This window comes from Hippopotamus amphibius, chromosome 10 (genome assembly GCF_030028045.1).
Source record: "Hippopotamus amphibius kiboko isolate mHipAmp2 chromosome 10, mHipAmp2.hap2, whole genome shotgun sequence".
NCBI lineage: Eukaryota > Metazoa > Chordata > Mammalia > Artiodactyla > Hippopotamidae > Hippopotamus > Hippopotamus amphibius.
This window is the reverse complement of record NC_080195.1, coordinates 114,807,677-114,832,869: the sequence shown is the minus strand read 5'-3', so window position 1 is coordinate 114,832,869 and position 25,193 is coordinate 114,807,677. Positions and strand designations below refer to the sequence as shown.

The window sequence follows — 25,193 nt, the reverse complement described above, 5'->3', positions numbered from 1 at the left end:
AGGATCAGTAAAGGAGGTCATCACAACAGTTACTGCCAATGCTGTTTGTTCAAGACTCAAGTAGGCCCGTGAAAGATACAAAGACTCCTGTGGATAAGGTCCAATATGGAAAACACAGGGGTGGGATGGGCGGAAGATTAAACATCACAGAACACAAGGCTGGGGAAGCTGAAGAACAGAAACAAACTGTCGAGGATGACTCAGACACAAAGAATCCAACAACCTGCGAAAAGCAGCAGTAACTGTGAGCTTTAAGGCCCTCCCGTACGGCGACTGGAGCCCCGGGGCGGGCGAGGGTCTCAGAAAATATACTTGAAGAAACAATGGCCCCAAACTTTCCTGAGTAAGAGCAAACTGCTGAGCGGAGAAAGTAAGAGGAGGAGGAGAAGGTAAGAATGCGGTAATGACACCACCTGTTACATTTAAAAATACACGCAGGCGGCCAGCTGACGTGTGAAGAGCCCACACACGGAAGCTGCTCGTCCACGAAACACAGAACGGTGGCCGCGATGAGGGGAGGGGGTCAAGGGGAGGAGGAGAAGCCGGACGAGGGCCGCAGGGCCGTACGGCGTGAAACTCCAGGCGCTGCGCGCACGGAGCCGCAGGGGCCGCAGCGGACGGGAGGGGCCCCGGGGCGCTGGCCTTGGACCTGGCCCTCCCGGGCACACCTGCACCCCCGCCGAGCACCGGCAGCAGCGCCGAGAGACCACCGCCTGCCCTCGGGTCGCGGCCTCACCCACACCCCGGACGGCGGCCCGGCCCCCACCTTCGGCCACGGTCAGCTCGCCGGCGGCCGGCTGTGCGGCTCCCGAGGCGATGGAGTCGGGCCAAAACCTCTGGACGGGTCTGTTCTGGGCAGTTTTCTTCTTGGTTTTCGGAGTTTCTGAGCAGCTGGAATCCAGCATGGGCTGCAGGATGCGTCTCCTGGCGTTGATGAACCTGCGCGGAGGAAACACTCGTGAGAGCCGCCGCCCTGGCGCCGCCGCCAACCGCGCCCCGGACGCGCGCTCCCGGCCACGGCGCGCACGGGGCCTCAGCGGCGGGGAACGCGGCTGTCTGCAAAGTGGTTCACCCCGGGCCACAGCACCCCCTCCACGGCGCCTTTTCCCGCTTTCATTCACTGCATGGGTGCGATCCGATCTCCGTGGGGACGCGGAGGGCACTGGGAGCGCGGCGGCTGCGGCCCGGTCTCTCTCGGGAAGAGAAAGGTTGAAACGGCAGAACCGCACACCCTGCGGCCTCGAGATGCCCGCGGCCGCGTGCGCCCCGCGTCCCTACCCTGGGTCCCACCCGGCCGGGCTCTGCGCGTGGACAGGTGTGCAGCTCTGAGGTTGCTCAGCTTTAAAATCCTAAGATTTAAAAGCATCTAAACGTGCACTAGGACATATTCTAACAGCACAAATGAACCGGCCGACGCCGCAGGGCTTGGTTCAGGGTCAGTCTCTGGCCCCCGCAGCTGAGTGTGGGCTGGATGGACAGGTCACCACAGCCCCGAAGCCCAGTGCCGACCCCAGCGCCCCCTGGGAGGGGAGGCCCGCTGCTGCCTTTCAGTCTGTCTCCTCATCCTCCTCTGTCGAAGCTGCCGCGAGGCAGAGGCGTAAGCTAATGACGGGTGCTGTCCAGTCTCGCCCCAACATATACTTTGTGCAAGTATGAAAGGTAAGAAAGTCACAAAAGGTAAAAATAGCTATGAAGATTACATAAAATACTTTAGAAATTTTAGATTTTATAGAATGCATGTACGGAAGTGTTATTAATTTTAAAATTAAAAGTTGAAGTCACACCTCCTAGATAAGGCGATTCTGTGAACATGACAAAGGAGCAAGCTTGGGAAGGCAGGGAGTCCACAAGTGAAGAAGAGTAAGGAGAAGGCTGATGGGCGACAGACGCATCAGAATGTCCAAAGACGTAACTCTGCGTTTCTCATCTCTCAGTGCATCCATCCACCACTAAACCAGACACTTTCTACATGGGACTACGTGAAAATAACGGAGAGCGTGCTAAGACGTTACAGAGCTCACAGCAACACAGTACTCGAAAACTGGAACCCTTGTTAACACTCCATCTAAAAGATCTAACAGGAAACAACGCAAATAGTATGGCCTATCATTGCTACCCAAGTCGAAAATAATGGCCCAAGTGCAAGAGACTACAAATACTTAATGCAACACCACAGCACACCTCCTGCACACATAACTGTGTAAGATGGAAGACTTTGTCATTTATATTGGAACTTACCCGACCTTCAAGTTTAACTTTTAATTTAAAATGAAAAGATAACAGCGTCCACAGGGGTGGAACCTGTATTTCCTTTTCTTCTATACGAGCCGGTTTTATTAGGCTGAAATCGATTCCTATGTCTGCATAATAAGTCAATAAAAACGAGGCAGGTGACCACGGGGCAGCTTGTAGGTGCACACCCAGACCTCAATGCCGCCTGGCGACACGCCACACCTCTTACTTAAGGGAAAAACACGTGTCAGGCTCCAGTGTCCACAGTGACGTGTGACACCGGAACCTGAACAGGGTGTTCCATAAATAAACGTTTCCCTCGCAGGCGCCCCAGGCCTCCCGTGGGGCAGGGCCACCGTGCGGCCGGCCAGCCACAGGACTACCTCCCCCAGCCACTGCTGAACAAGTGACACGCGTTTCAAAAGGTGGGAGGGGTGCGGAGGGGCCACCAGGGGTGAGGGGAACTCACCTCGGCCGCCCCCGGCCCAGAGAAGCTCGTCCACGGGAACGTCATATTTTTGAGTGCAGGTGGGGGGGTGGGGGGAGGCCAGGGTTGATGCCCTGGAGAAACACTTTGCGGAGCGAGCGAGCAGAATGTGGGCAAAAGGTCCTTAGTGGGGTACTGCTCCCCGCAAACTTCAGGGGAACGTGTGTGTGATTTACGCTTAAGTGTCGTGCCACCAATTCCGGACTCTGATGACAGAGGAATGCTAGTTAAAAGAACTCATATAGTTCAACCAAAATTCACTGTTTATCGGTGTCAGGATTTCCAGCTGTTCTGTTACGTGGACACACAATTTCAGAAAGCGGGCGCAGCTTACCAGTTGTTAACCTGGAGTAGTGTCAAATTTGTCTGAGCAGCAATCTGTTTTTTCTCGTCTTCTGTCGGGTAGGGATGCTGAAAACAAAAAGAAGGGTCACCGTGAATTGCAGCTTTTAAAAGGGAACTCAAGATCATCCCGGTAAAACAGAAACACACCATTAATCACCAGTGAAAACTGGCGTCAACAGAGCTTTTAGCTAAAACTACCTTGAGTCTCATAATTTTTCCCAGAAATGCCTAAAAGAGATCAAGCCTTTCTCCCAGCTGCCCAAGAACACAGATGTGGCAGCAGCTGGTGAAAACCCAGGCAGAGGCGTGGTCAGACGGAGTCTGCAGGCTCGAAGGCCAGGGCGCAGCGAAGAGGGGAAGGGAAGAGCACGGGGGACGCGGAGGGGCTCCTGGGGCACCCGATACAATCGGTGGTTTCGGATCAGCTTTACAGGTGTAAGTCAAGAACCCCAGACGGCATCCGTTTAAAGCTGATAGACAGCGGAGTGCTGACCACAGCAGACAGTGCTTGCGGGTCCCCTACACAGCCTACAGGGATTCACTGATTCCTCACCATTGCAGACGCTGCCGACATCTTAATTTTACAATGAGGAGCCTGAGCAGGGCCGCGCACACCCTCCCCCTGCACCCCGGGCTGGCCGAATGGGAGGAGGCAGGAGGCAGACGGGGCAGGCTGCTCCAGGCCAGCCCGTGCAGGCGACACACTTCTGTCATGGGAACGGCGAGCAGCAGCTGACACTGGGCTGCCACCTGCGGCGTCTGCTAGACAAACGTGCTGTCGCAGGGACCTGCACTGAGGGCTGGCGACACGGTGTCTGCTGTGTACGCTTTCTTTCACGTACGATTGAATTACTTCACTTGGAAAAACCAGAATTAAGCCAGAAGTACAATAAATACAGACACATCCAGGAAATACTGCGGGTTCAGTTCCATCACCTCAATAAAGCGAATACTGCAATAAAGCGAGTCAGGAATTTTTCTGTTTCCAAAAGTTACGTGAACGTTACATTTACACAACACTGCAGTCCACTAAGTGTGCAAGCGTTACATCGAAAGGAACAATGTACCGACCTTAATTAAAAACACTTTATTGCTAAAAAATGCTCACTGTCATATGAGCCTCCCGATGTAACCTCTTTGCACCAAAGATGACCGCGCACAGGTCATCAAAACAAACATAACAATAACGGAAAGGCTGAAACACTGCAGCAATCACCAAAACATGATGCAGAGACATGAAGGGGCACCAGCAGGGCTGATCCAGGCTGGGCTGCCACAAACCTTCACTTTGCGGAAACCCAGCATCTGAGAAAAAAGCGTGGTGTGCTTGCACCAAGGTTCACAGAAGCACCGAAGGCAAACAGTTTCTATCTACAGGGATGACTTCTGCAAGGTCGGCTACCATCTGCGTGTAGAAACCAATAAGACATGAACTCTAAAACATACGTGCACTGAAGCCCCTTATTTTGCACAGACCAGCAGCCCAGAGAGTGAGCGGCACCAACCAAGTGAGGAGGTAGGCGTCTGCTTCGGTTTTCTGAGTGAACACTCGGTGTGCAGGGAAAGTCACTCTATGTTCTGGGAATAACAGGACAGCACCACGTTTATCTCAGCAGTGGTCCGCCTCCTGACACTGACTGACAGGGATTCACTTTCATTCTACAGATGAGCATCTGGCCCCAAGGGAGAGCTTACGGACACAGAAATATTGCTCTTGTCCGTTAAAAAGCTCATAAAATAACAAGGGGGCAGGAAACAAGTACACAAACCAGAAAAAAACAAAACACCAAAACAGTAATAACGCTGCTTAGAGTGTTGGGAAAACTACAAGGAGAGGATAATATTTCAAAGAAATGAGGGCAAGAAGACACAGAAAATGCTTCCTAGGAAAAACATGGCATTTTAATTGAACCTATGAGCAGGGTCTCTTTTAGAAATTATTAAAACATTAAAGGAAACTTAACAGGAAAATATCCAATTCCATCACTTACTTGTGTTATAGTTCAACCACTACATCACATACGCATTTATTGGTTGTAATAATCACAATATCTTTAGAAATATGCATGTTCTATTTTTTCACTTATCTCCGTGTACCTAAAGCTTCCTAATTCACATACTGACCCATTTCCCGTTATCACAATGAACATCACCATAACACTCTGTCCACAAAATTCTCCACCACCTTGTGACCATTTCTAGGATCAAGCTCTGGACGAGGTCACGCTGCCAATGACAGCAGTGTCCTCCCTCAGCACGTGCACGAGAGCCACCCCGTCCCGGCCAGGGCATGGCCTACAGAGCCCGATTCCAGGCAGAGGAAGCAGGCTTGGCAGTGACCAGGGCCAAACCCCAGGGGGACATGAGGCGACAGCTGGGTGCTGGCCAGGGCTGCGCAAGGAGAACCACGTGGATGGACGCTCCCAGCAGAGAGGGGCTTCGTGCCGGCCCTCCCGACCTCCCGCCCCTCCGGACCCCAGAGGCGGCCTCCGCATCCACCCGCACGCCCCGGCCCCCCTCCCTCCGCCTGCACAGCCCGTAACTCAGCAGTGCGGGCACGTTCCTGCCTCCGTCCCACCCGCGTTCCCAGGGGCCATCCTGGTCCTTCCTGGCCTGGCAGCGAGACGGCTGCCGCTCCTGGAGGCTACACGGGGTCACACCGTCCCCTGAGGTCAGGGGCACGAGGACTGGGGCTCAGGCAGCTGGTGAGCGAGTCTCCTTGAGAAACTGGTGGGCGAGCATGTGCCCCGAGGCAGGACGCCTTCAGAACACCGCGCCGCGGTCCAAGGGAGGAAGGGGCGTAGGCAAGGCGGACCACGCTCCTCTTCACAGGCCCCTCCGCTGACCCCTCCACCCACAAGCTCAACTCCTCCCCTCCCTTTCACATCCAATACACAAAACATTGATATTTTCCAAGGTTCTGCCCCAAAGCAACCTTTCTCCGCCCACTTCTCTACTTAACCTCCCCTCCCTGCGGGCACCATCCACGGGCAGCTTCCCCCGCGCAGGTACCGCTAACATCCGTTGAAGTTACTCCCTCTCAGCAGTGGCGCCCCTCATGGATTTCAGCTCTCGAAGCCACGTCCTCCAGTTACGGGTGACCCTCCCTTCTGTCCTGTGAGTGACCCATTATGGACAGTCAACAAAACACCGATTCTTAAAACCAGGCCTACCAGCCCATGTAAGTCCATTTTTTCTAGAAAACGAGCCCGAAAGAAAGCATCTCAGGGGCTCACGGGCTGTGAAACCATGTGTGTCCTCACCCCGATGTGCTGGAAGAGCCACGACCGCATCACGTTGGTGGCGTGCTTCGGCAGGACCCCCCTCTTGTTCTTCGATGAGCCGTCATCTTGATGCAAGATGCTCAGATCTTGGTTTAACTGCAACTGAAGCTTTTAAACCATGGAAAAATAATGTTAGGAAGCACAGAAAATGATGACATAGCCAAGCAGCTCACAACTGCAGGTGGAGACGGTAACCAAAGCTCTTACGTGCAAACAACTTATTTACAGGAAAGGCGTGAACCCTGGGACCTGTACGGGCTGATTTTCCAAGGATTCGGTCCCCCCGCACTGCAACTGCTTACACTCGTGTCTCAGCCATGCAGGGGCCCCTTGCCTGGTGAGGCAGATGGGACGGGCACCAAGAGGCCCTGAGTCCCCCACTCTGTGGACAGATGAGCACCCGTCCTCTCAGGCGCACCCGTCCCCATCTTGCTTCCTCTAGCAACGGACGTGGCAACAGCCCACCTCTTGGCCTAGAAGAGAGTTCAAACAACCACCAAGGATGGAGAGGGAAGCTGGACGTGCCACTGACTAGAGGAGCCAGGCCGGGAGAACAGACACAGACACACAACCTGCGGACAAGAGGGACCACAGAACGGAGGGGCCAAGTGACCTCTGCCCAGGTGGCTCCGTAGCCACTCAAGACTCTGCCTCCCTGACCCCGAGAAGAGCAGGAGACGCAGCCTGTTCATCCCACTTTGGAAGGAAAGGACGTGTAACTCCACTTAGATGTGCATCCTGTCACACAAACACGAGGAAAGAGCGACAAGCCCCGCATGTCCACCCAGGGGCGGCACCTCACTTCCAAGGGCTGCAGGGACGGGGCCAGCGTGGTTCACCACGCAGACCAGGGAGAAAACCAACCGACGCCCCGCGCTGGGGCCTCCGCACCGACACGTTGGGACCTCCCCACTGTCATCCACGCTTTAACTTAGAACTTAGGTGTGAACCTAACTTTACAAATAAATAGCATCAACTTCTGCAGGTCCTTTTCAGTACAATACCGTCACAAACATCATTTACAGGACTTGGAAGTTTATTTTGGAGAGCTTTTCACTATATTCCTTGTACTTACTCTGGATTTATATCATTTTGGATCATTCTTTAAAGGTCTGAATACCAACATCTAAACAGACAGAATTTATGACTTAAAGGAGACATTATGACCACTAACTATATATAAAATTTCTTAAAACTCAAGATTATTACTAAAGGCAAAACAGTTTTCTGGGACATACGTGTTTGTTAAAGGACTGAATAGTATTAAGCACTGCCTGTATACTCACATATGTATGTACAGGAAAAAGAATGGAAAATGGACTTTTAAAACTAGTTCCAGGGCTTCCCTGGTGGCGCAGTGGTTAAGAATCCACCTGCCAACGCAGGGGACACGGGTTTGATCCCTGGTCTGGGAAGATCCCACATGCCGCGGAGCAACTAAGCCCGTGCGCCACAACCACTGAGCCCATGTGCCACAATTACTGAAGGCCACGCGCCTAGAGCCTGTGCTCTGCAACAAGAGAAGCCACAGCAATGAGAAGCCTGTATACCACAATGAAGAGTACCCCCGCTCACTGCAACTAGAGCCCGTGCGCAGCAACAAAGACCCAACGCAGCCAAAAACAAACAAACAAACACGCAAATAAAACTAGTTCTAAAGCACTAGGCCCAAAGGGGCCCTGCCTGCTGCGCTTGCCTCAATTTAACACATGACCCTCTGCGTGAAGTCTGACGTGAGCTTCCGTTTCAGCGGGTGTTTCTGTGCAGGCTTAAAACAAATGTGGGCTCATGAATAGGGAAGGTGACAACTGGCTGCGTGACCCGACTTCACAGACGCCACCAAGAGGGCCTGGAGAGGCCAACTAAGCTGAGGGCTTGCGAGGGGACCAGCCCACCTGGCTCGCCCGGCCCCGCTGCCCTCCAGCAAAGCTTGGGCCCACGCATGGCAGGGGGATTTAAAAGCCTAGGAGACGGGGTGAAAACCCATTTAAGAAGCAGTGGGACCCCACCCCACCCCACCCCATTCTCTGCGCATGACCGATCTGCCCCCAGCCCTGCACAGACGCGGGGTCTCTCTCCCCAAGAAACAGACCAGGGCCAGGCCCTGGCCAGGGAGGGGCTGGAGGCAGCAGAGCCCCCAGCGTGACCAAAAGGCAAAACTACATGTTTCACAGGGTGAGTTAAGGGAGGGGATTTTGTTTACAAACACAGAGAAAACAGCAGAAGAAATGGCCAGAGGACCTGAAAGCGGTCGCCCAAGGGGCGTGGAAGGGGCAGCGGGAGGGGTGGGAACGGCTGTACGTCTGGCCCAGGCCTCTCCGCAACCGGACACAGAGCAACGTGATAAAAGAGAATTAAACATCATTGTAAACTGTAAAAAGGAGGCAAAAACCCTTGTCACAGGTCAAACAATAGCAGAACCCTAAAATACACGCGTGACAGGTCTGTACAAATAAGACCATCCCCTGGCAACATGGGAGGAGGTGGAGGGAGAGGAAAGAAATGAACTCTCACTCCCCTGGTTACCTCGCATCTCAGAAAAAACTGGTTTTAAATGAGCACATACGACAAGCACGGTGAAGGGCTTTCCCGTGGAGACGCTCAGCCCACGAAGAGCGGCCGACCCCTCCGTGTGACGGCACTAGGTCAGAAAGCTACCCGCCCCCCCCGCCCCCACCGGGCCAGGGCGCTGGCGGGGAGCGTGGCGATGCTGTGCTGATGCCACCCCGTGTGCGTGTGCCCCACCACCCGGCCCGGCGCTGGGAGGGACCGGGAGGCACCCCCGAGCTGGCCGCGAAGGCCGCCGGCCGCCACCGTGCACCCTCAGAGACAGCCACGCACTGTCTTCACCCACAGTTTCTAACACAAACTCACTGGTAAGGGACTCACCCGGAAGCCCAGCAAGAACCCAGCCTTTCGCCAAATAAGAAGGAAAAACGCCCAGAGCTGCCCACAGAACTCTGGTAGAATCGTATATAGAAACGTGTAAGTTTTCTTATTCCCAGAACACACGTACCCGGGACGCCATCAAATCTATTCACTCTTCTGTGAAAACCCCCAGAGTGGGGGGCTTGCTTCCCCGGCTCCCTAGCCCTGCGGCCCCGGAAGGGACAGACACCGGGGCTGTGATGGGGAGGGGACGAGTGCAGGGTGGGCTGCGGGGCCAGCAAGGGCCAGAGCAGAGGTGCTCACTGGCCAGCTGGCCTCAGGGAGCAGGGTCCGCGCGGGCTTCACGTCCATACCCCACACTCTGCACGTCTGCTATTACACACGGAGCAAATTCTGTCAAATTCTTTCTTAAATAACAGAATGAATGAACCTCTACTATACAAGGAAGCACTGGACTTAAGAGTGTTTTCTTCCTCTAAAAACAGTTCACTCTGATACTAGAAAACGCTCTGCATACCAGCTTTACGTTCACAGCCTTTGTACGGTAAATGGAAGACTGCAGGGAAAGCAGGCTGCTGGGACTGGACGGAGGGACGACGCTGGGCGGGGCTAGCCCCTCCCCTCCCACTGGTGGGCCGGGGAAGCCACCTCGCATCCTGGCCCGTGTGCCCAGGTGGCCTCTGCCCCAGGCCCTCCCACACCTGCTTCCGATTTAGGGAAACACTGACATCCCCAAGGCTGGGCCTCCAAGTGGTTAATAAGATGCAGAAAGCACTGTGCAGGCCACAGACGGAGAACACACGGAGAATGAACCAGCCATCTTCAACAGGAGCTGATGACAAAAACACTGCTTCCAATGTAAACCTAAGTGTGAAAAAAAGTGTGTATCTCCAGGATGTAAAGGGGGCCGGTCTCATCTCACCACAAGGGCACAGAGAGGGCAGGACGACCCCAAGGCTGGGGCACATCACGGCCCTTCCAGTGCTGTCCCTTCTGCAGGCCCAACCCCCACCCCGCCCCGCTCCCTCAGCTAGAGGTTCTGCCGTGAACCTCCAGGGGCCCGGGAAGGGTGCGTCTACGCAGCCTCCAGTCTCCTCGAGGGCAGACGACCACACAGCCCCACGTCAGACAGGATGGCAGTGCCTGCTCGCGGGGAGGGATCCTGGGGGACCTTTTCCACCTTCCCTAGGCGGCTCTGAATTTTGCAACAATGAGGAGAAGAAGAGGGTGCCCCCCCACCCCAAGCACCTTCCACACACACCTGGGAGTTCTGGATCCGGATGGTGCCAGGCGACAGCGCCTGTGTCACTACTTGGCCTTGGGGAGTGACGACAGTGACGGGCTGATAGACTGTGCCCCCTAGAAAGGGACAAGAAAAGTCACGTCACTCTCAAGTCCCAACGATTAAAACCACTCTACTTAATGTGCTCACAGAAAGAATAAAATGTGTAGCTTATGAGCTTTGAAAATCATTTCATGGTCAAGGGCACTTTGCTAGTTGACTTGTCACTTCAGGAGGGGGGCAGTTGGGGGGTGGGGAGTCTGCGCGCCTCTATTTCCTGGCATGCCTTAAAGGGTTCGGCCAAAGGTGTTAGATAACAAGTATTTTCATTCTAGTTATTTTTTTCATCCAATGTGCTACCTCTTCCTGCGGAGGCCTCCTTTGGTGCGATTCTGTGGAGGGTTTTAGTGTCAATTTCTCCCCCTCCTTCCGTGCCCCATTCCATCTTCATGATGGTTCTGATGTGCAGTGTATAATAAAACCCTCGCCGGAAGGGGACAGATTCTAGTGTTCCCGGGGCATCCAGGACAGGTGATACTAACCTGAAGGCGACACCGCTTAAGAGGTTCCAGGTGCTGCTAAGAGCACCATTAAAACTATGTTATGTGAAAATTTCAGTTGGTTTTTGCTACATATTTTCAACTCCTATATAAAAGCTTTCCCCTCAACATTTTTTGATAGGGAAACACAATTTGCATAAAACATTTGTTCCTGAGAATGAACAAGAACCAGGCATTCAGAGAGCTCTGGACGCTGGCACTCCTGTAGCAGGAACTGGCGTTAATTAGAAACCATGTTTACGCACTCCTCCACTCTAATGTAAAGGATTTTCTGCTGCAAGAGCTCAAGGAAAGGGTCCCCGTTTCTGTCGTCATACCTGCCACTGTTGCCATGGTGACGTTCCCCTGCTGCAGAGCGGATGCTGGCACCACGATTCCTTGAGGGCCGAGGGTGCCTGTGATGGCGCTTTGAATCTGCTGTGAGTCAGAGACACAAGACGAAGGGCGCGTCAGAAAACAGAAAACCCGTGTGTAAACCTTCTACACAAGCGGCATGATGGCATCGTCAACACAGGGAAGACGCTTGAGGCAGAGAGCACCCTCGGAGGCCAGGCCTCCGCGAGGCCTGCGTGTCACCCGCATCTGGAAACCAACACATGTGGAATCCCAGGGATGCAAAGCCGACTGCACGTTAAACATGGTGATCAGTTCTGCGACACCCGTGTCCGCTCAGCTTCCGCAGGCCTGTCCTCCACCTCGGCGACCTGCCACCCCCACAGCCCCGCAGGCGTTACCGGGGAGACCAGGACCACCCGGGCTCATGGCGCCTTCTCCAGTCCGCCTGGCTCAGAGTGTCCCAGGAACCAAAGCCCTGTGGGCAGGACAAGCCACTCAAAAGATGAGGCTGCAGGCTGGCGAGTCACCCCTGGGGGCACATCTCTGTACCTGACCTTCCCGCAGCGCAGAGGGCACCGGGGTCCCCTGCGGCCACACCTCTGGGGCGCTGGGTCTGGGCCTGGCCTACTGCAAGCTCCATGCAGATGTCTGCAAACACCACGTCGGAGAATCCACTCATCTGAAGTCAGATCCAATGGGCTGCTTACCCACTTCCTGCGCTGGCTGGACGGGGAGGTGGCGAGGGACAGGCCTCTGCACCTGGCGTCCAGCACAGGGGCTGGCACACAGCAGGCCCCCAGGCTCCTGTGCGGTCAAATGGCCTAAGCAGAGGGGCTTCCCTGGCAGTCCAGTGGTTAAGAACCCACCTTCCAATGCATGGGACGCGGGTTCGAGCCCTGGTCGGGGAACTAATATTCCACATGCTGTGGGGCAACTAAGCCCACGCACCACAACTCCTGAGCCTGCGCTGCAACTCCTGAGCCCACGCTGCAACAAAGAGCCCATGTGCTGCAACTAGACCCAACACAGCCAAATACATAAATAAAACTTAAAAAAAAATAACCTAAGTAGATATCCTTCAAAGACATGAACTGAGGGCTGTCCATCAATGTGAACATATAAGCTTTGGTACGTCTCTATAAAGTTTGCTACATAAACTTGGTCAGAATAAAAGTTAAGCCATCCAAATCAGTAATCTAAGCCCCCACATCAAGAACCTAGAAAAAGAATAAAATGAAACCAAAGCAAGCAGAAGGAAGGAAAATAAAGACTACAGCAGAAATCAGTGAACTTGAAAATGGTAAAACATAAAAATCAATGAAATAAGAGCTGGATCTTTGCAAAGATTAATATGTTGACAAACATCTAGTAAGACTGACAGAAAAAAAAGAGAGAGAGAGAGAGAAAATTACCAATATCAGGAGTGAAACAGAAATCACTACAGACCCTGAAGACATCAAAAGATGAAAAAGGAACACTACTGTAAACAACTCGACACACACAAATTTGACAAAATCCAACATGAAACAGATAATATGAATAGCCCTATAACTAACCAGGAAACTGAATTAGTAATTTTAAAACTTCCAACAAAGAAACCTCCAGGTCTAGGTAGTGTCACTGGAGAATTCTATCAAGTACTTAAGAACTGACACCAATTCTACATATTTCTTCCAGAAAACAGAAGAGGAGGGAACACTCTCCAATTCATTTCATGAAGCTTATTTTATCCTGATACCAAACCTAGCCAAAGACTGTACCAAAAACGGTAACTACAGGATGAACTGGGAGATTGGGATTGCCATATATACATTACTAACAAGAAAAAAAATATCAAATTGTACACTTTAAATATGTGCAGTTTATTGTATGTCAATTACATCTCAACAAAAGTTCTTAGAGAAAAGATAACTACAGACAATTATCCCTCAATATAGACACAATAATGCTTAACAAAATATTAGTAAACAGAATTCAGGAATCTATATGAAAAGGATTATGTGCCATGACCAAGTAGAGTTTATCTCAGGAATGCAAAGCTTGCTCAATATTCAAAAAAGTCAAGTAATGTAAATCTACCATATTAACAGATGAAAGAAGAAAAATTACATACTCATATCAATCTATGCATGAACACATTTGACAAAATTTAGCATAATAAAAACTCTTAGAAAAATAGGAATAGAAGGGAACTTCCTCAACTTCATAAAAAGCATCTAGAAAAAAACCTACCACCAAAATCATAATCAATAGCGAAAGGCTGGAGAGTCAAGATGGTGGAGTAGGAGGATGTGCACTCACTCCCTCTTGCAAGAGCACTGGAATTACAACTAACTTCTGAACAATCATCGACAGAAAGACACTGGAACTCACCAAAAAAGACACCCCACATCCAGAGACAAAGGAGAAGCCACAATGAGACGGCAGGAGGGGTGCAACTGTGTTAAAATCAAATCCCATAAATGCTGGGTGGGTGACTCACAAGCTGGAGAACAGTTATACCACAGAAGTCCTGAGGGTTCTGAGCCCCACGTCAGGCTTCCTAACCTGGGGGTCCAGCAATGGGAGGAGGAATCCCCAGAGAATGAGACTTTGAAAGCGAGCGGGATTTGATTGCAGGACCTCCACAGGACTGGGGGAAACGGAGACTCCACTCTTGGAGGGCACACAAAAAGTGTGCTCACCAGGACCCAGGGGGAAGGAGCAGTGACCCCACAGGAGACTGAACCAGACCTACCTGCTGGTGTTGGAGGGTTGCCTGCAGAGGTGGGGGGCAGCTGTGGCTCACCGAGGAGACAGGGGCACTGGCAGCAGGGGTTCTGACAAGTGCTCATTGGCGTGAGCCCTTCCAGAGTCCACCATTAGCTCCACTAAAGAGCCTGTAAGCTCCAGTGCTGGGTCACCTCAGGCCAAACAACCACCAGGGTGGGAACACAGCCCCACCCACTGGCAGACAAGCAGATTAAAGTGTCACTGAGCTCCACCCAAATTGGATTAAAGTTTTACTGAGCTCTGCCCACCCAGCCCAACCCACTATCAGTCCCTCCCATCAGGAAGCACCCAGGAGCCTCCTAGACAGCTTCCTCCACAAGAGGGCAGACAGCACAATCAAGCAGTATCAGCAGTATTTCATCTTGTGGAACTGAAAACCACAGCCACAGAAAGACAGAGAAAATGAAAAGGCAAAAGACTTTGTAGCAGATGAAGGGACAAGATAAAACACCAGAAAAACAACTAAATGAAGAGGAGTTAGGCACTATTCCGGAAAAAGAATTCAGAATAATGATGGTGAAGATGATCCAGGACTTTGAAAAAAGACTGGATGCAAAGATCGAAAAGTTGCAAGGAAAGTTTACCAAAGACCTAGAAGAATTAAAACATAAACAAACAGAGATATGCATCACAGTCACTGAAATGAAAAATACACCAGAAGGAACCAATAGCAGATTAACTGAGGCAGAAGGGCGAATAAGTGACCTGGAAGACAGAATGGTGATAATCACTGATGCAGAAAAGAATAAAGAAAAGAATGAAAAGAACTGAAGACAGCCTAAGAGACCTCTGAGACAATGTTAAACACACCAACATTCACATTATAGGAGTCCCAGAAGGAGAAGAGAGAGAGAAAGGACCTGAGAAAATACTGGAAGAGATTATAGTTGAAAACTTCCCTAACATGGGAAAGGAAATAGCTACCCAAGTCCAGGAAGCGCAGAGAGTCCCAGGCAGGATAAACCCAAGGAGAAACACACCAAGACATATAGTAGTCAAGATGACAAAAATGAAAGACAGAGAAAAGTTATTAAAAGCAACAAGGGAAAAACGACAAATAACATACAAGGGAACTCCCATCAGGATAACAGCTGATTTCTCAGCAGAAACTCTGCAAGCCAGAAGGGAGTGGCATGATATATTTAAAGTGATGAAAGGGAAGAACCTACAACCAAAAATAGTCTACCCAGCAAGGATCTCATTCAGATTCGACGGAGAAATCAAAAGCTTTACAGACAAGCAACAGCTAAGAGAATTCAGCACCACCAAACCAGCTTTACAACGAATGCTAAAGGAACTTCTCTAAGCGGGAGACATAAGAGAAGAAAAGGACCTACAGGAACAAACACAAAACAATTAAGAAAATGGTAATAGGAACATACATATCGATAATTACCTTGAATGTAAATGGACTAAATGCACCAACCAAGAGACACAGACTGGCTGAATGGATACAAAAACAAGACTCATATATATGCTGTCTACAAGAGACCCACTTCAGACCTAGGGACACATACAGATTGAAAGTGAGGGGATGGAAAAAGATATTCCATGCAAATGGAAATCAAAAGAAAGCTGGAGTAGCGATACTCAGATAAAATAGACTTTAAAATAAAAAATGTTACAAGAAACAAGAAAGGACACTACATAAAGATCGAGGGATCAATCCAAGAAGAGATAACAATTATAAATACATATGCACCCACGATAGGAGCACCTCAATACACAAGGCAAATGCTAACAATTATGAAAGAGGAAATCGACAGTAACACAATCATAGTGGGGGACTTTAACACCCCACTTACACCAATGGACAGATCATCCACACAGAAAATTAATAAAGAAACACAAGCTTTAAATGACACAATAAATCAGCTGGATTTAACAGATATCTATGGGACATGACATCCAAAAACAGCAGATTACACATTCTTCTCAAGTGCACATGGAACATTCTCCAGGATAGATCACATTTTGGGTCATAAATCAAGCCTTGGTAAATTCAAGAAAACTGAAATCGTATCAAGCATCTTTTCTGACCACAATGCTATGAGATTAGAAATCAATTACAGGAAAAAAACTGTAAAAAACACAAACACATGGAGGCTAAACAGTACGCTACTAAATAACCAAGAGATCACTGAAGAAATCAAAGAGGAAATCAAAACATACCTAGAGACAAATGACGATGAAAACACAACGATCCAAAACCTATGGGATGCAGCAAAGGCAGTTCTAAGTGGGAAGTTTATAGTGATACAATTGTAGCTCAAGAAACAAGAAAAATCCCAAATAAACAATCTAACCTTACACCTAAAGAAACTAGAGAAAGAAGAGCAAACAAAACCCCAAGTCAGTAGACGGAGAGAAATCATAAAGATCAGAGCAGAAAGAAATGAAATAGAGACAAAGAAAACAATAGCAAAAATCAATAAAACTAAAAGCTGGTTCTTTGAGAAGATAAATAAAATTGATAAACATCTAGCAAGACTCATCAAGAAAAAGAGGGAGAGGACTCAAATCAATAAAATTAGAAATGAAACAGGAGAAGTTACAACGGACACCACAGAAATAAAAAGCACCATAAGAGATTACTACAAGCAACTATATGCCAATAAAATGGACAACCAGCGATGAAATGGACAGATTCTTAGAAAGGTATAACCTTCCAAGACTGAATCAGGAAGACATAACAAATATGAACAGACCAATCACAAGTAATGAAATTGAAACTGTGATTAAAAATCTCCCAACAAACAAAAGTCCAGGACCAGATAGATTCACAGGTGAATTTTATCAAACATTTAGAGAAAAGCTAACACCCATTCTTCTCAAACTCTTCCAAAACATTGCAGAGGAAGGAACAATCCCAAACTCATTTTATGAAGCCACCATCACCCTGATACCAAAACCAGACAAAGATACTGTAAGAAAAGAAAACTACAGACCAATATCACTGATGAATTTAGATGCAAAAATCCTCAACAAAATACTAGCCAACAGAATCCAACAACACATGAAAAGGATCATACACCATGATCAAGTGGGGTTTATCCCTGGAATGCAAGGATTCTTCAGTATACACAAATCAATCAATGTGATACACCATATTAACAAACTGAAAGATAAAAACCTCATGATAATCTCAATAGATGCAGGAAAAGCTTTTGACAAAATTCAACACCCACTTATGATAAAAACTCTCCAGAAGGTGGGCATAGAGGGAACCTACCTCAACATAATAAAGGCCATATATAACAAACCCACAGCAAACATCATTCTTAATGGTGAAAAACTGGAAGCATTCCCTCTAAGATCAGGAACAAGACAAGGATGTCCACTCTTGCCACTACTATTCAACATTGTTTTGGAAGTCCTTGCCACAGCAATCAGAGAAGGAAAAGAAATAAAAGGAATCCAAATTGGAAAAGAAGAAGTGAAACAGTCACTGTTTGCAGATGACATGATACTATACACAGAAGATCCTAAAGATGCACCAGAAAATTACTTGAGCTAATCAATGAATTTGGTAAAGTTGCAGGATACAAAATTAACACAAAGAAATGTCTTGCATTTCTATACACCAACAATGAAAGATCAGAAAGAGAAATTAAGGAAACAATCCCATTTACCATTGCAACAAAAAGAATAAAATACCTAGGAATAAACCTAACCAAGGAGGTAAAAGACCTGTAGTCAGAAAACTATAAGACACTCATTAAAGAAATCAAAGACAACACAAACAGATGGAGGGACATACCATGTTCTTGGATTGGAAGAATCAACATTGTGAAAATGACTATATTACCGAAAGCAATTTACAGATTCAATGCAATCCCGATCAAATTACCAATGGCATTTTTCAGAGAACTAGAACAAGAAATTTTACGATTTGTATGGAAACGCTAAAGACCCTGAATAGCCAAAGCAATCTTGAGAAGGAAAGACGGAGTTGGTAGAATCAGGCTTCCTGACTTCAGGCTATACTACAAGGCTACAGTGATCAAGACAGTATGGTACTGGCACAAAAACAGAAATATAGATCAATGCAACAGGATAGAAAGCCCAGAGATAAATTACGGTCAACTAATCTATGACAAAGGAGGCAAGGATATACAATGGAGAAAAGGCAGCCTCTTCAATAAGTGGTGCTGGGAAAACTGGACAGCTACATATAAAAGAATGAAATTAGAACACTTCCTAACACCATACACAAAACTAAACTCAAAATGGATAAAAGACCTAAATGTAAGGCCAGACACTATAAAACTCCTAGAGGAAAACACAGGAAGAACACTCTTTGATGTAAATAACAGCAAGATCTTTTTTGATCCACCCCCTAGAATAATGGAAATAAAAACAAAAATAAATAAGTGGGACCTAATGAAACTCCAAAGCTTCTGCACAGCAAAGGAAACTATAAGCAAGACAAAAAGACAACCCTCAGAATGGGAGAAAATATTTGCAAATGAATCAACAGACAAAGGATTAATCTCCAAAATATATAAACAGTTTCTCTAGCTAAATATCAAAAAAACAAACAACCCAATCAAAAAATGGGCAGAAGACCTAAATGGGCATTTCTCCGAAGAAGAGAGACGGATGGCCAAGAGGCACATGAAAAGCTGCTCCACATCACTAATGAGAAATGCAAATCAAAACTACAATGAGGTATCACCTCACACCGGTTAGAATGGGCATCATCAGAAAATCTACGAACAGTAAATGGTGGAGAGGGTGTGGAGAAAAGGGAACGCTCTTGCATTGCTGGTGGGAATGTAAATTGATACAGCCATTATGGAGAACAGTATGAAGGTTCCTTGCAAAACTAAAAATAGAACTACCATATGACCCAGCAATCCCACTACTGGGCATATACCCAGAGAACACCATAATTCAAAAAGACACATGCACTCCAATGTTCACTGCAGCACTATTTACAATAGCCAGGACATGGAAGCAACCTAAATGTCCATCAACAGATGAATGGATAAAGAAGATGTGGTACATACATACAATGGAATATTACTCAGCTGTAAAAAGCAATGAAACTGGGACATTTGTAGAGACATGGATGGACCTAGAGATGGTCATACAAAGTGAAGTGAGTCAGAAAGAGAAAAACAAATATTGTATATTAACACATATATGTGGATTATAGAAAAATGGTACAGATCAACCAGTTTGCAAGGCAGAAATAAGGAGACCCAGATGTAGAGAACAAACATATGGACACCAAGTGGGGAAAGTGGGGCGGGTTGGGGGGGGAATTAATTGGGAGATAGGAATACCAAATTGTACACTCTAAATATATGCAGTTTATTGTAAAAATTAAAAAAATAAAAAGTTAAAAGAAAAAAATAATAACATGGAAAAAAAAATAGTGAAAGGCTGAATGCTTTCCCCCTGAGACTGGGAAGAAGGCAAGGATGTCCACGCAGTCCCATTCAAGATAGTCCAGGATGTTCTAGCCAGTGCAATAAGGCAAGAAAATGAAACAGAAAACATATGGATCAGAAGGGAAGAAACAGAACTGTACCTATTTGCAGATGACAAGACTCAACAGGTAGAAAACCCTAAAGAATCTACAAAAAGGATCTCCTTGGACTAATAAGTGAGTTCAGAAAGTCACAGGATACAAGATAAAGATACAAAAATCAACTGGATTTCTAAATATTGGCATGCACTCTGAAGTTAAAAATATAATACCATTTACAATTGCTCAAAAAATGAAATACTTAGGTAAAATTCTAAAAACACATGTGCAGGAATTATATATCAACAACTACAAAACACTGATGAAAGAAATCACAGAAGAGTAAATAAGTGGAGAGAATACTATGTTTGTGGACTGGAACAGTCAACACAGTAAAGACGTCAATTCTCCCCCGAAATGATATACAGGTTTAACGCAATTCCTGTCAAAATCTCAGTAACTTTTTTTTTTGTAGATAGAGACAAGATTATTCTAAAATTTATATAGAAGGACAAAGGAACTAGAGTAGCTAAAATAAGTTTGAAAAAGAATTAAGTAGGAGGAATTGCTCTACCCAACTTTGAGACATCTACAGCCACAGGAATCAAGTCTATACGGTCTAGATACACAGATCCACAGGACAGAACAGTGAACACAGAAACGGGCCCTACAAATATGCCCAGCTGATTTCTGACAGGAGTGCAAAAGCAATTCCATGGATGAAGGACAGCTTTTCAACAAATGGTGTCATGGAGCAAATGGACAAACAGGCAAAAAAACAAACCTTGAAATGGGTCATGGATTTAAATGTAAAATATAAAATCTTTAGGAAAAAAAATAAGAGAAAAATCTTTCAGATCTAGGGCTGGGCAAAGAGTTCTTAGACTTGACACTGAAAGTATGACTTATGAAAGGAAATTTGATAAATGGGATTTTATCAAAATTAAAAAGGTTTGCTCTGCAAAAGACTCTGTTAAGAGGATGAGAAGACAAGCCACAGACTTGGAGAAAATATTGGCAAAGCATACATCCAATGAAGGACTCGCATCTAGAATACTCTCAAAGTTCAACAATTTTTTAAAAATCCACCTAGAAGATGGGCAAAAGACATGAGCAGACATTCTATCAAAGGGGACACACAGATGGAAAACAAACAAGTGGAAAGATGGCCAACATCATTAGCCATCAGGAAAACGCAAATTACAGCCATAATGACCTGTCACTACACACCTCAGGACGGCTAAATAGAACAGTGCTTCAACACAGATGACCTTGAGGACACCGGGCTAAGCAAAATAAGCCAGACACAAAAGCACAAACAAGGACAAGGCGTGATTACCTTTACATAAGGTACCTTGATTAGTCAAGTTCCCAGAGGCAGAAAGCAGGATGGTGGGGGCCAGGGGCTGGGGGCGGAGGGGAGAATGAAGGGTCAATGTTTCCTGGGGACAGGGTCTCAGCTTGGTAAGATGAGAAGGTACTGGAGGTAGACAGTGGTGATGGTTGCAGAACAACGTGAATGTGCTTAATGCCCCTGAGCTGTGCACTTTAAAATGGTTAAAATGGTAAATTTTGTGTTATGTGTATTTTATCACAACTTTAAAAATTCCTTTTTAAAAAAAAAGAGAAAGAAAGAAACGACTGGTACTCCGGCCTCCAGGGTCCAGGACGCAGAGAGGCCTCGCTTGTTCACGGCAGGAAGCCCGGGTGGGCTCTCCCCCTGGCCTGCGGGAACCGCTCCCGGCACAGGCCACGTTCAGAGGCCCGGAGGGTCCTCAGAGCAGGAGGCCGAGGACAGCCCGCAATCCTCCGCGGGCTGGCAGCCTCAGGCACCTGCACGTCCCACCCGCGCCAAAGCTGCAGTGACCAAGCAGGAGCGCAGGGCCCGCCGCAAATACCTGGGACTGCACGGGGGAGTACGGACTGCCAGGCTCCCCGCTCAGGAGCGTCTCGCTGTTCATTTTCGTTTTTAGACAAGCAATGTAGCGGCTGCAGAAGTCCTTGCAGAGCTCGTTGACCTTCTCCAGCTCAAGGAGGTGGATGCGCAGAACCTGGATCGCTTTCACCATCTGGAAGCAAGAGAAGGAGGTCTCTGAACCAAGAGAAGGGAGCAGGAGGGTACGTTACCACCGTCCCCACAAACTCCCCTCGGTCACGAGCACAGACACAACAGCCACGCCGCCTGTGCCACCGGTAACAGCAGGTGACAGGCACCAGAACGTATGCAGAACTCTGAGCGCTCCAGCCCTGCTGACCTGCGGCTTGGTGTTGCGGCCCCACCTCCTGTGTGGGGGACAGGGCGGCCTCGACCCCAGCCTCCCCGAGCCACTCGCCCTGGCTCCGCTCCTGCTCCTGCATCTGTAAGTGGGGATGAAGCCTACCCACCTCCCAGGGGCGGAGTCCAAAGAAGTTCAACTCACCGACTCTGCCTTCAATGGATTCTGCTTTTGGTGTCAAGTCGAGGAACTCTTTGCCCGGCCCCAGATTAGCCCCAGATCCTAACGATTTTCTCTTACAGTCTTTCTCAAAGTTCTTCAGTTTTATACGAAGTCACTAAATTTGGGGGTGATTCGTCTCCCAGCAGTAGAGAACTGACACTAGTGATGAGCCATGACCCTAAACACCACTTCCTGTGAACCCACAACCTAAAACTCAGCTCCTTCCCCGTGACCTTGCTGGTGGCAGTTCACGCATCTCATGGGATGAACTAGTCAGCCGTGAACACGACCCAGCATGACGCTGTGCGCGGCCCTGTGTGGGGCTCCAGGCAGAGAGCCCCACCCCCGCGCGCCAGTGGCCGCATAACAGAGAGCCGGGGCAGAGGGAGTACCTGGTCCTCACGCCCAAAAGGCAGGCACGATCGGTCCCCTTTCAGAGATGAGGAGACAGACTCAAAGTCAGACAAATGACCTACAAAATCTGTTTGGCTATAAGGACTGAATATTAATGAGAAATTAAAAACAATAACACCTAAGACCAGGGCAATTTATTCAGGGAAACATTTTTCCAAAGACACTTTCCTGCTGATAAGGGGCCCAGGGTTCTGGTCTGAGAGCTGGCCACTCTAGCGGGAATCCAGCCCCACACCCAGGCTGCCAGGGCTGCCTGGTGCTGAAGGGCGCCGCTCCCCTGGGGCACAGCAGTGGCATCAACCCGAGGAACTCGCCATCGCCTTCACAAAGCACACAGAAGCCAGGGTTTGGAGTGCTGGACCTGGGAGGGGGGCACCCGTGTGAGCCGGGCTAGCTTCAGACAAAAGGGCTGAGGGAGGCCATGAGGGGCGTCGGAGGCTCTGTTAAGCCCGTCCCTGCTCATGTCCGTGCTCTGTGCTCACGGGCCACCCCAAGTCTTCACACAGTCTGTCACCCACCACCAGTGCCAGCCTCCAGACAGAGCTGTCTTGGAGAACAAAGTCATAGTCTACGATCAGGGAAGAGCCCACACCCAAAGCTGGGCTCAGACACACTGCCCGGGAAGCAAGACATGGGGCACGCCGACCCCAGTGGACCTTCCTGGACACCCAGCAGGGACTGAACCCCTGACCCACTCAGGGCGCAGGCTCAAGCATCCTGTTGCATGATTACAGGAAAGGGTCACCAGAGAAGGCTGGAGACTTGGCGACATTCAGGTCACACACGGGAAGTTATCTCATGAACTGCACAATTCTTCCCTTAGGCAGAACCACTAACAATCTAAAGTCCTAATTAGACATTTAAAACTTATTGAACAGATTAAATTTAAAATAAATAAAAATTAAAAACATTTATTTTACTTACTAAATTGTCAGTTTCTGGATCTTCACAAAAGAAGGGCTTTCCTTCCTTCTCTTGTTTCCTTACAAAGTTCTCAATGTCCACATCGAAACTGGCAGAAGTTGTGCCTTCCGAGCCCTGTGTAGATTGTTCACATTTTTCAAATAACAAAGCTAATAATGGAAATAGTGGATGCCTGGGGGGAAAAATTTTAAAATATGTGTTCTACATTTTCATGAACATGTTTTAGTATGTACACATGCACTGTTTCATATAACAGCTTTGCTGAGATATAATTCACATGCCATACAATTTATCCATTTACATTTGATAATTCAATGGATTTTAGTATATTCACAGACTTGTGCAACCACCACCACAGTCAATTTTCTAATATTTTCAACCCTCAAAGAAACCCTGTAGCAGTCATTCTCCATTTTCCACCAAACCCCAGCCCCAGGCCACCGCTAATCTACTTTCTGTAGAAAGATTACAGATTTGCCAGTTCTAGACATTTTATACAAATGGAGTCATATGCTATGTGACCTTTGTGTCTGGCTTCTTTCACTTAGCATGATTTTTCAAGGCTCGTTAATGTTGTAATATGTAACAGTTAGTACTTCATTCTTTTTTATGGCTGCATAATATTCCATTGTGTGGTTAACAGCAGTTGGACAGTTTTTAAATTTACATTGAGATCCATACTGCTTTTGGAGTAGATTTTTGAATAGGATGTGAGGGATGAGGTCAAGGATCATCTCTCTGCACACTGATGTCCAATTGTTCCAACTTGGACAATTTGTTGGAAAGTCTACCTTTTCTCCACTGAGAAAATCAGGTAGACTGATTCTTCCAACTTTATTCTTCTTTTCAAAATTGTTTTAGCTGGGCTAGTTCTTTTGACTTCCATATAAAATTTAGAATTAACTTGTCTATTTGTGCAGAAATACCCTGCTATAGCTTTAATTGGAATTGCCACAGAGCTATAGAGCAATTTTAGGAGAAAGGGCATCTTTACTACGTTGAGTCTTCCCATCCATGAACATGGTATGCCCTGTATTTAGGTTCGCTTTCATTGCTTACATTGGCATTTTATAGTTTTCAACATAAAACATTCTGTATGTGTTGTATTAGGGTTACACTTAAATTTTTTTGGAGCTCTTGGTATTATCTTTTTTCATTTCAGTTTCCAATTGTACATTACTGGTAGAGAAACAGGATTAGTTTCTGTGTGTTGCCCTTGCAACCTCTGACCTAATTAAACTCACTTATTTAGTTCTGGAAGTTCTTTGGTACACACTTTGGGATTTTCTATATATAGAGAATCATGTCATTGGCACATAAAGCCAGTTTTATTTCTTCCTTTCTAACCTGATACGCCTTTTCTTTCTTTGTCTTGCTCACTGAACTGGCTAAACTTTCATCACAGCACTGAACAGGAAGAGTCAGGGTGGACACCTCTGCCTTATCTCCAATTTCAGGAGAAAACATTCCGTCTTCTGCCATTAAGCAGGACGTGAGCTACAGGGTTTTCTGTTTTTTTTTTTTTGTAGTTTCCCTACGTCATGCTAAGAAAGTTCCCCTCTATTACTGCTTTGCTGAAAGTTTTTAATCATAACTGGCTGTTGACTTCTGTCAAATGCTTTTCTGCATCACTTGACGTGATTACGTTGTGGGTCTCACTGGCTGATCTCTGAACGGTGAACCAGTCTCGTATTCCTGGGATAAAGTCCACCTGGTCACTTTACATGCTGCTGGGTTTTATCTGTTAATACTTT

The 25,193-nt window shown here is 47.8% G+C and overlaps 1 protein-coding gene across 8 annotated transcripts in view; it reads right to left on the bottom strand.

Annotated features, from left to right (window-relative positions):
* PKNOX1 (PBX/knotted 1 homeobox 1) overlaps positions 1 to 25,193 on the bottom strand; it is a 49,183-nt gene that overhangs the window by 2,219 nt on the left and 21,771 nt on the right. For 6 of the 8 annotated variants that reach the window (XM_057696820.1, XM_057696822.1, XM_057696821.1 and 3 more), the window contains 7 exons: positions 23,440 to 23,611; positions 21,562 to 21,732; positions 11,397 to 11,496; positions 10,499 to 10,596; positions 6,328 to 6,456; positions 3,054 to 3,130; positions 767 to 939 (listed from right to left, as the gene is read on the bottom strand). In XM_057696820.1, the coding sequence (XP_057552803.1) occupies positions 767 to 939; positions 3,054 to 3,130; positions 6,328 to 6,456; positions 10,499 to 10,596; positions 11,397 to 11,496; positions 21,562 to 21,732; positions 23,440 to 23,611 (920 nt within the window). The remainder of the gene's footprint in view (positions 1 to 766; positions 940 to 3,053; positions 3,131 to 6,327; positions 6,457 to 10,498; positions 10,597 to 11,396; positions 11,497 to 21,561; positions 21,733 to 23,439; positions 23,612 to 25,193) is intronic. The other 2 variants (XM_057696816.1, XM_057696823.1) reach the window with 2 other exon arrangements.